At 39.8% G+C, this 12,257-nt stretch overlaps 1 protein-coding gene across 1 annotated transcript in view; it reads right to left on the bottom strand.

Annotated features, from left to right (window-relative positions):
• The window catches only part of LOC121389782, an 82,756-nt gene that overhangs the window by 37,765 nt on the left and 32,734 nt on the right, over positions 1-12,257 (bottom strand). The window contains exons 2-3 of the mRNA XM_041521431.1: positions 1,871-2,058; positions 313-727 (exon numbers count right to left, since the gene is read on the bottom strand). Coding sequence (XP_041377365.1) covers positions 313-727; positions 1,871-2,058 — 603 coding nt within the window. The remainder of the gene's footprint in view (positions 1-312; positions 728-1,870; positions 2,059-12,257) is intronic.

The raw sequence follows: 12,257 nt of genomic DNA, 5'->3' as shown, positions 1-12,257 counted from the left end.
ACCAAGGCCTTCTCCCACATGTTTATAATAATGTATGACCAAAAGGACACAACATATTTTTGTTTAACGACACCACTTGAGCACACTGATTATTAATCATCGGCTGTTGGATGTCAAACATTATTCTAACATATAGTCTTAGAGAGGAAACCCGCTACATATTTCTGTTAGTAGCAAGGGATCTTTTATATGCACCATCCCACAGACAGGATAGTACATACCACAGCGTTTGATATATCTGTCGTGGTGCACTGACTGGAACGAGAAAAATGACACAAAATATTACGTTAAAGCAGATTCCAACAAACATACCACTTTTCAACCTTGTCACGAATATTCGAAAGAAATCCGATTCCCTGGCGTCCAGAAACTCGTTGTGCTCCAGCTCAGCCGGAATTTCACACTCCTCCAAAACGAGGACGAGCATGCGCTGTTGGCGCAGACTCGCTGACGTCAGACTCTTCATCATCGTCAGGAAGTGCGGCCACGTGTCTGTGACGTATTGTTTAGTCAGCACGAGGACCACTCGTTCGCTCAGCATCAAGGCACACTGCAAGTTCTGTACGATGCTCAGTCTGCGGTGCAACTTGTCGCATAGATAGTAGCACTGGTAACAAAATGGCGGACCCTGCAGTCGGCCAATCATCTGTCGCACCCAGTCGATGTCATCTGCGCTGTGAGAGAAGAACACGTGATACCTGTACAGGTCCTGTAGTGGGAAGACAAATTAAATATAAACAAGCAAGCATTCTCAGAGGCGGATCTAAGGTGGGGGGGGGGGGGGCAGGTGCCCGCCCCCCTAAATTCTGCGATAGTTATAATTTTATTATCTATTAATTTTCTTCTTTTTTTTGCGATCCCCCTCCAAACCTCCGCCAAAGTTCCCTTGGCATTCTACCTCATGTTACTGGGGCCTCCCTCCCTAAATGGATTTTCTTGATCCGCCACTGATTCTGAGAGTACTGCTAAGGCAACTTAATACATGTTTCCCTACCGGACCGAACAAATTTTCATATCACCTAAATTCAGGGCCATAACTCTATGGAAAATGGGTAAATCGCCAGAAACTTAATCTGTAACAGTAGGTGGTAAAACTATATACAAAATTTCGTCTCAATAGTTTCAGGCATTACAAAAACAAAAGGGCAAAAAAGCCTGGGAAAACAAATTTTCTTATTTCCTAAGTTCAACGGCCATAAATCTGTAAAAGAAAAAACCCCGGGTAAATCGCCATGGAAGTCTAAACTTGATCTGTAACAGTACGTGATAGAGCTATACACAAAATTTCAGCTCAATATCTCAAAACAAAACCCCACCAAACCCCACATCCGGACAATTATTTTGTGGGACCAGACCCAGAATGACGGAAATGAAACATATAGTCCCTCCGGTTGAACCGGTAGAGGACTAATGTAAATTAAGTAGTTTACTGATAATAAAATGTTGTAGTCCATTATACTTTATAGTTTTACAATATACATTAATGCTGCAGGAGAGAGAGAGAGAGAGAGAGAGAGAGAGAGAGAGAGAGAGAGAGAGAGAGAGAGAGAGAGAGAGAGAGAGAGAGAGAGAGAGAGAGAGAGAGAGAGAGATAGAGAACGATAGAGGAAAGGACAGGAAATGTTTTATTTAACGACGCACTCAACATGAGAACGATAGAGAGTCAGGAATATCTACAGACATACATTGAAAGAGCGAAACAGAAAGAAAAACAGCTAAGTATGGCTCTGTTCATTAGTAAATGAAGTTGAGTGACTTGTAATTTCGTTAAAGTCTGGGTACAAGACTTTAAATTCAATAAAAAGGTTATTGATCAAATTACAGTCGTTGTTACAGACGAAGATGTGCTGTAATTTAATTTGATTGACACCTGTAATGGTGGTGCTCGACACGCCTCCTCGTCAAAGTCCACGCAGCTTTCTAGATCCGAAACGTCGTCTTCATACTGGCTCGGTTTGTCCTCTAAACTCGGGTTCTCTCCATTGCACGAGTCGAAGTCCATTTCCAGTATTCTGTGTTTTGGAGGTCGAGTTTCTGATGGTATCAAACTGATGTAATCTGACATTGAAAACACATTTTAGTCATATATCACTTGGATCATGAAAAGTCCCCCCCCTCCCATAAATTCAGAATATAAAGTGTCATTTCATTTCGTTTCAATTTACTTTCCCTATTATATCCAATTACGGTTCAAGAAGGACGGAAATGTTTAATTTAATGACGCACGCAACACATTTTATTAACGGTTATATGGCTTCGGACAAATGGTTAAAGACCACACCGATATTGAGAGAGGAAACCCGCAGTCGCCACTTCATGGGTTACTCTTTTCGATTAGCAGCAAGGGAACTTTTATATGCACCATCCCACAGACAAGGATAGTACATACCACGGCCTTTGTTACACCAGTTATGGAGCACAGGCTGGAACGAGAAATAGGCCAATGGGTCCACAGACGGGGTTCGATCCTAGACCGACCGCGCATCAAGCGAACGCTAAAACCACTGAGCTACGTCCTGCCCTACGGTTTGCACACGACTCGATCAGCTATATGAACTGTGTCTGGCAATGAGAAATGAGTAAACCAGAGGCGAATTAAAGGGGCTTTCTTGGTAGGGTGTCTTGAGTTTCAGGCAATTGTTCTGGGGCGGGGGAAATTGGAACGTGGCCTCGTGACTCCTTTCGTCAGATTGAAGTGCCCCTTTTAAGAACCTTTTCTGTTTGTTTGCTTCTTTTTTTCTTTCTTTTTTTCCATCCACAATAAACACTAAATTGCTCTGAAAATGAGTCTCTGGGCATCTTTATTTCCTCTACCGGCCTCGGTGGCGTCGTGGTTAGGCCATCGGTCTACAGGCTGGTAGGTACTGGGTTCGGATCCTAGTCGAGGCATGGGATTTTTAATCCAGATACCGACTCCAAACCCTGAGTGAGTGCTCCGCAAGGCTCAATGGGTAGGTGTAAACCACCGACCAGTGATCCTTAACTGGTTCAACAAAGGCCATGGTTTGTGCTATCCTGCCTGTGGGAAGTGCAAATAAAAGATCCCTTGCTGCTAATCGGAAAGAGTAGCCCATGTAGTGGCGACAGCGGGTTTCCTCTCAAAATCTGTGTGGTCCGTAACCATATGTCTGACGCCGTATAACCGTAAATAAAATGTGTTGAGTGCGTCGTTAAATAAAACATTTCTTTATTTATTTATTTCCCCAAACTACCTCAGATCATTTGCCTTCGACAAACTCAAATTGCAATTTTTTGAATTTTGTGTTCCCCTCCCTTTACAAAATCCTGGATCTGCTCCTGTTATTTAACAACAACCGGCCTCGGTGGCGCAGTGGTTAAGCCATCGGACTACAGGCTGGTAGGTACATGGTTCGCAGCCCGGTACCGGCTCCACCCCAGAGCGAGTTCTTAAGGGCTCAGTGGGTAGGCGTAAGGCAACTACACCCTCTTCTCTTTCACTAACCACTAACCAACTAACAACTAGCCCACTGATCTGGACGGACAATCCAGCTAGTTGAGGTGCGTGCCCAAGACAGCGTGCTTGAACCTTAATTGAATATAATTCGAAAATAAGTTGAAATAAATGAATAATGAAGAACTATTTTTTAAACCGGAAATATATTTAACACGAAAATTAATAATCGCAGATTAAACCATTCGCCAAGGTGTCACAAAACAATCGAATTCTCTTCCCTTGCCTTAATAAAACCAATTACTGGAATTCTGTTTGATGGCTGCCAGTTTCAAGATCATTATGGTCTTGGAACACTTTAATAGATTTTTTTTTTTTCGTTTTAACATCATTCTTTTTAATATCCTCTTAAAATGTCAGTTCTCGAACAAATACTGACTGACATTTAAAAACGATAAATCAATGAATCGCCTCGCGCTTGACAAGCCTCATATGAACGTGCCAATTCTTACGCAGGAACGACCCAAAACCGGAAGTTAATACGCGGTGCAATATCGTCTTGAACATAGTCGGATTTCGTTTAATGCAAGTGCAGAAATTGTATTTTCGGACATCAGCTCATTCGTGTGCTATTGCCTAGATACCAGGGTTGTTGTTTTTTTTAAAAGATTTTCTTTCCCCTTCAACAATTTTTATTGCTTAAATTATCTGTTGAGTTGGATTTGAAATGGATTCACAGAAGTGACATACACTACAATTCTAGACATTCCCAGAAGATAAATAGCACATACGTATATTGCAGATCCATGAAGGAAGGGGGCGAGGGGGCCGTTTGAAGTGCCCTTTTTAATGACTGTAAAAAAAAAAAAATCATCATTCACAATATAGAATAAATATGCCCTCATTAACCTTGCTATGGGTTGGAGCCGGTACCGGGCTGCGAACCCAGTACCTACCAGCCTTATGTTAGTGGTTACATAGAGAAACATCGGTGTAGTGGCCTTACACCTATCCACTGAGTCATTAAACTTGCTCTGGGTTGGAGCCGGTACCGGGCTGCGAACCCATTATCTACCAGCCTTATGGGCATCTTTATTTCAAAACCTTCCGGGGAGCATGCCCCACAAACCCACTGGAGATCTCGTTCCCTTTCGGAGTTCGGATAATTTGCCTTAGACAAACTCAAATTGCCCTTTTGGTCAATTCCATGGTGAAGTTGCATTTTAAAAAAAACAAAAAAAAAAAAAAAAAAAAATATATATATATATATATATATATATATATATATATATATATATATATATATATATATATATATATATATATATATATTAATGTCATGCGATCAACTATGTTTTACAATTTACATTCTTCTATAGACGTTTCAGATGTGGGTACAATGTATATATTCTCCATCATAACTAGACCGGCCTCGGTGGCGTCGTGGCAGGCCATCGGTCTACAGGCTGGTAGGTACTGGGTTCGGATCCCAGTCGAGGCATGGGATTTTTAATCCAGATACCGACTCCAAACCCTGAGTGAGTGCTCCGCAAGGCTCAATGGGTAGGTAGGTGTAAACCACTTTCACCGACCAGTGATCCATAGCTGGTTCAACAAAGGCCATTTAACCATTTAAATTTTGACCCATTTTTTTAGTGCTTTCACTAATCATTGTTTTGTACAGTATATCTGATATTTTAGAGGCCTTTCCTGTGATCAACGAGGCCCAAAAACTGAGCATTCTAATTTGTATCTTAATATCTAATAGGAATGCGCCTAATGGGGTACGCCTTCTTAGCCTTAATAAGTCTTTTAGAAAATTTAGCTGTATTCTTTCTATATTTTGATTATTACCGAAACCCCAAATTTCCGAGGAATATAACAGGATAGGGACAATGGTACTATCAAACAAGCGTACTTGGCAGTCTATTGGTAAATTAAGATTTCTAATTCTCATTTTCAGTAAGGTCATACCTTTATTAGCCTGTGCTATTAAAGATGTTTTTGCTTGAATAAAGGATCCTGTTCTAGTAAATATAATGCCTAAGTATTTATAACTATCGACAATGTCTAATTTAATGTCCTTAATGTAGAATGATTTATTTGTGGGTGGTTTTGCACCAAATACTAATATTTTAGACTTATCTATATTTACTTTTAGAGTCCAAATTTCACAATATTCCGAGAAAACCTTTAAAGACTTTTGTAGGTCTTCTGGTGATTCTGCCAAAATCACAGTGTCATCAGCATAAAGTAGCAGGGTAATTATAAACAGCAGGTCAGTATTGTTGTTTTCATACTCTTTTCTTATACCATTACATTGTTTCTCTTTTAATGCATTTTCTAGATCATTTAAGTATATAGCGAATAATATGGGGGACATATTTTCACCCTGACGTACTCCATTTTGACATAGGAAATAAGCCGAATATTCATCATTGTGGCGAATACATGATTTAATACCTTGATACATATTATAAACAATTCTAAGAAATTTACTATTTACATCTAGACTTAACATTTTTTGCAATAATCATATTCGCCAAACAGTGTCAAATGCGTTCGAGAAATCTATAAAAGCACAATACAATTTCTTTTTTTCTTTTTTTGATAATTTCACATAGAGCATGCAAAGAAAAAATATGATCATTAGTACTATAACCTTTGCGAAAGCCAGCTTGACTTTAGTTTAGTTGTTCTGTGGATTCGAGGAAATAATTTATTTTCTTATTTAAAATTGATGTAAATAGCTTTCCAAAACAACTTACTATTGTAATGGGTCTATAAGATTCGGGATCTTTTGGGCTACCTTTCTTTTTATAAATTGGCTTAATAATTCCATTTAGCCAATCTTCTGGTAGGATGCCTGTGTTGAAAATGATATTAAATAGTTTTACTAAGATTGAGGCGAGTTTTCTTTCTCCATATTTAAGGTATTCGTTGAAATTTCATCTGAACCCATTGCTTTATTATTTTGAAGGCATCTAATAGCTTTCAGTACTTCATCAATAGTGATTTCATTATTTAGGATATTGTTTTCAAAGGAAATATCTATGTTGATGCTTTCAACATCATTAAGGTCTGTTTCATTTATTTCTTTGAAATATTCGAAAAATTTATCCATTTCTATATCAGTGGGTAGGTTTTTTTTCGTTTATTGAATTTAATAGTTTCCAAAAATCCTTGGGTTTATTTGTTTGCATTTTTCGTATTTTTTGTTCGGATGATTTATCGTGTTTACGTTTGTAAAATTTGACAGTTTTCCTATATTGCTGGCTCAAACCCATCATCGAGAGACGATCTATATTACATTTACTGTGATTAAACTTAAGTCTTGCTTTGTGAAAATGAAACCTTGCTATTCTACACTCTTTACCAAAACAGATTTTCTCTTTAGCTGTAGTATGTTTGTTTGTACTTATTGGAGCATAATTTCCTACTGTCTTTTCAGCACTCTTTTTCATGATGTTCGCCAAATATTTTACTAAACTGTTTATTGTTTCTCTGTTTGAAACTACAGATGATGAGAAACCATTATTGAAACCCAGCTTGTTCAAATACCTGCACATAGCAGTCAGTGAGTAAATGTGAAGTATGAACTGAAAAAAACTATTATTGGTCGAAATATTGACGTGAAGAAAAACTAATAAAAAATTAGCTGTGTCAAATAAAATAGGCCTGAAAATTGTATGTCTTTGAATCGGATAGACACACACACTTTGGTATAGCAAGGACAAACGAACCTAATTTGGTGAGTGCCAGAGGCCTCTACGTGTACATAATATAGACTAATTGTCCCATCAGTCACAACCCTTAGTATTATGTGTGTAAGAGTTGCCATGGTTATTACAATAAAAGTAGTTTTCGTGGTATTTGTATTTTTAAAACAAAATTTGGATCGATGTCAGTTTGACATTTGTGTGGTCTGTCTAGTATACCTTTGGAACGTGGGGCAGGATTTAGCTCAGTCGGTTGAGGTGCTGGTGTCACAGGATCGAATCACCTTGGTGGATCCATTCAACTGGGGGCGGAACGTAGCCCAGTGGTAAAGCGCTCGCTTAGTGCGCGGTCGGTTTAGGATCGATCCTCGTCGGTGGCCCCACTGGGCTATTTCTCGTTCCAACCAGTGCTCCACAACTGGTGTAACAAAGGCCGTGGTATGTGCTATCCTGTCTATGGGATCGTGCATATAAAAGATCCCTTGCTGCTAATCGAAAAGAGTAGCCCATGAAGTGGCGACAGCGGGTTTCCTCTCTATATATCTGTGTGGTCCTTTACCATATGTTTCACGCCATATAACCGTAATCGTGGCAGGCCATCGGTCTACAGGCTGGTAGGTACTGGGTTCGGATCCCAGTCGAGGCATGGGATTTTTAATCCAGATACCGACTCCAAACCCTGAGTGAGTGCTCCGCAAGGCTCAATGGGTAGGTCTAAACCACTTGCACTGACCAGTGATCCATAACTGGTTCAACAAAGGCCATGGTTTGTTCTATCCTGCCTGTGGGAAGCGCAAATAAAAGATCCCTTGCTGCTAATCGGAAGAATAGCCCATGTAGTGGCGACAGCGGGTTTCCTCTCAAAATCTGTGTGGTCCTTAACCATATGTCTGACGCCATATAACCGTAAATAAAATGTGTTGAGTGCGTCGTTAAATAACATATTTCCTTCCTTCCATTCAACTGATTCGTGTTTTTTTCTTGTTCCAACCAATGCACCACAAGTTGTCAGTTTGTATGTACTTTGCTGTCTGTGGGAAAGTGCAAATAAAAGATCCCTTGCTGCTAATGGAAAAATGTAGCGGGCTTCCTCTGATGACTACGAGTCAGAATTACCCAATGTTTGACATCCAATAGCCGATGATTAATGAATCAATGTGCTCTAGTGGTGTCGTTAAACAAAACAAACTTTAACCTTTGGAACGTCTTACTGAGCTGGCAGGGGGCGAGACGTAGCCCAGTGGTAAAGCGCTCTCCTGATGCGTGATCAGTGTGGGCCAATAATATGCTATTTCTCGCTCCAGCCAATGCACCACGACTGGTATATCAAAGGCCGTGGTATGTGCTATCCTATATGTGGGATGGTGCATATAAAAGATCCCTTGCTACAGATGGAAAAAATGTAACGGGTTTTGTCTCTAAGACTATATTCAAAATTATGAAATGTTTAACATTTAATAGCCGATGATCAGTAAATCAATGTGCTCCAGTGGTGTCGTTAACTGAGTTGGTATGGATATGGTCTGATTGAACATGTTGTTGGTTATGGTGTTTTTTGGGGTGGGGTGGGGGGGGGGGGGGGGGGGGGGGGGTGTTCTTAAATGAAATATGTGTTTCCTTAAAGAGAATTGCTTAGCTAATTTTTAAAATGGCTATGTGGAATAATGTCTTTATCTCTTTGTGGAGATAGCGTCCAATCAGTCACACTAAACTAAAACAACAACTATGTGTGAAAGAGATATATCTCTCAAAACACTCTAGCTAATGAAAGGGCTGCCAACCAAAATCACTTTTTTCAACCTGAGATAGTGCTTACAACTTCAATAAAGTCTACCAAAAACAGGATCCCCTTTAAAATGTTATAGACGGCACCATTCTTTTTCAATTAATTTTGTTTTCAAATGTTATCCTACAATTTGGGAATCAATTTGGGAATTAATCATCAAATATCCCACAAGTCATGATGGAATGAACCTTTTTAGAATTTTATTCCCCCTCCTCCTCGCCCACTTACAAAATCCTGGATCCACCCCTGCTAATAACTTTTCTTCCGAATGGAAGGAAGAAGGAAGGAAATGACGCACTCAACACATTTTATTTACGGTTATATGGCGTCGCACATACGATTAAGGACCACACAGAAATTGAGGGAGGAAACCCGCTGTCACCACTTCATGGGCTACTCTTTTCGATTAGCAGCAAGGGATCTTGTATATGCACCATCCCATAGACAGGATAGCACATACCACGGCCTTTGATTAAACCAGTCGTGGTGCACTGGCTGGAGCGAGAAATAGCCCAATGGGCCCACCGACGGGGATCGATCCCATACCGATCGCGCATCAAGCGAGCACTTTACCACTTGGCTACGTCCCGCCCCCTTCCAAATGGAGCTGAACGAAAAAGGGGTAAACGGTTCTGACCAATATTTAGACCCGAATTTACAAAATCTGTTTATGTCCAACACGCGTATAGCCACATACAGTTACAATTTACAGTTCTTAAACTTCTGCGTTTAAGAAAAACAGGCTTATTAATTTTGGCACTTAATGTTTCATTCTGCCGTAATACTATACTGGCACCGTGATAACTTAAGGTCAAGGCGAATTTGATATTTGCATCATATCGTATTGCTAAGTCTGTGATCGATATTGCTAAAAAAATTTGATTAGATGACTGATCGACGTATGCAATAATATACAGGGTCTTCGGTTTCCCAGTATAGATGAACGGTTTCTGTATCCGCTGCCGGTTATGATGAATACTACATGCGCATTAATCACGGTCAAAGACAGGGTATTATTAAAGTCACAGAACCTAGTTTCAACCCGCAAAAATGGACACTAAGTTTAGTTAATCTACACTCCTGTAACACATCTGGATCATGGGTGTCACTTGGTGGGGGGACGGGTGGTGGTATTGGTAGTGGGGGGGGGGGGGGTCTGTATCAGCTGTCGGCTATGTTGCGTAGTGTGCGAAATAGTCAAGGTGTCAAAGTCATAAGTCAAAGTCAAAGTCAATTAAAGTCGCAGACCCTAGTTTCAACCCGTTAAAATGGACCGTAAGTTTGTTTAAAACCTACAGTCCCTGGAATATTTTTATTATTTAAGCATATAGAACAGAAAATCCAATTACGTTTGGTGCATATATGACGCCGCACTCCGCATTGGTTTCACTACGCTGGCTTATCCAGGTCACAAACAAAGCCAGTATTTAGAAAGTGGGACACTTTTGACGGGCTCGTACCGATCTGTTTTCATTGGCTTATCACAAGTATAGAATTCCTCAACAAGAGATCACGTGAGATTTCGCAATTTTTGAACAAATTTAACTGTCTTGATTGAGGAGTCGTCTCATATCTCCAAAACATATTTATATCCATAGAAGTATGGTACAACGCCTTTCCAGGGGTCGGTGAATGGGGGATTTGCCTAGAAATTTTGACAGTGGCCAGCTGTTGGCATACGCGTTACATGTAAGGGTGTATTACTAATTACGTAACGCTCTAGGGGTAGAGGAAGAGGGTACTGTGTTCGATTTACGTAACATTTTTCAAGACTATATGTTATTTTTATTCATTACTTAGACCTAAAAAGGTGTTTTTGGGAAATGCGCGGTCAGTCTAGGATCGATCCCCATCGGCGGGCATACAAAAATGACCATGGTATGTGATATCCTGTCTGTGGGATGGTACATATAAACGATCCCTTGCTAAAAAAAATATAGCGGGTTTCCAAGGCATGTGTGCAGGGATTTCAGCGGGGTTGGGGTTATAGACTGTGTTAAGCGAAGTTTATATGGGGCCATGCTCCCCTCAAAAATACATTTCAATTTTTTTTAAGCTTGGGCAAGTAAGGGTTTCGACCTCCAATACCCTCCCCCTGCACATGCACCCGATTGCTCGAACCTCTAGTGGTATATGAACATGTAAAAATTATTCGCACTCGATTCCTCTCTAAGATTATATGTAAAAATTACCAAATGTTAGACATCCAACAGCAGATGGAAGGAAGGATAGGATATGTTTTATTTAACGACGCACTCAGCACATTTTATTTACGGTTGTATGGGGTGGGATGATTATTAAATCAATATGCTTTATCTTTGATGTCGTTAAACAACCCGCCCCCCAACTTTTGACAATTTTTAACACGTAAAATTAAAAAGTGAAAACCTTCATTGTCTACTTTAGTATATTTTATTTTAAAAATATATACAAGATTAATGTGTTACTAGTATACAAACTAAACTTTGAAAGTTCTACTAACACTTTATAAAATATCAATTCTGAAATAGGAAGGTACGACTGTCGATAATACGTTGTCAAGGTCAAACCGGTTTTAACTAAAGACTCTAGTACCGTATCCTCAACCGAACGTTCTTCGTACAGCGCAAGATTTCTCTTTTAATTTTTTGAGACGAACCCTACAATTTGAAATTGGCAAACGCACGTGTTAACTGAAACTGACAACAGGCTGTCGTTTGTGCTTTGCCGAGCTATGGCGGCACAGGCGACGAATCAAGCGTATACCTTTGACGATATCCGTTCATAGCGAACACACACGACTTTGTTGAGCTTGTATTTCACATAGGTAGTACTAAACCAAATACCTTCCGGCTGGGTCAAAGTTGGAGGTGCACCGAACTTTTGATAGAGAAGTGAACACCACAAGTCCTGTGATTGGTTATAAATGTGAGTGTGTTGGTTGTAAAAAATAATAGTTTCATCTGGGTAAAAAAAATGTGCAATTTTATTTCATCTAGTACCAATGTGTCAAGTAGCCTTGTGCTTGAAACATGTATGGGGTACCTGTAAAAAAAAGTACTCGAATTTTGTGCGAAACTAGGGTAGTCATAGACGCTACCCGTTATCTCAGAAACGAGCAGCTTGACCCCCATTTTTTTCTGATTCACTTTAAGTGTAAGGGGTGGTAGTATTTATATCCGTGGCGTTTATGTCGGTTGATACGTTGCAGGTAGGAGTTTTAGCCACATATGTTACTATTGTCGTCTATGGGATTTGATTTGGTAGTATACACCCTATAATATGATAACCAGAGAATGTAACTTTAATCTAGAAACCTGTTAATACATTTTGATAAAGTTAAAACAGAGTGAAAGAGTCT

Source organism: Gigantopelta aegis, chromosome 15, assembly GCF_016097555.1.
Source record: "Gigantopelta aegis isolate Gae_Host chromosome 15, Gae_host_genome, whole genome shotgun sequence".
NCBI lineage: Eukaryota > Metazoa > Mollusca > Gastropoda > Neomphalida > Peltospiridae > Gigantopelta > Gigantopelta aegis.
Note: the sequence above shows the minus strand (reverse complement) of the source record. Positions and strands in the feature narration are given on the sequence as shown.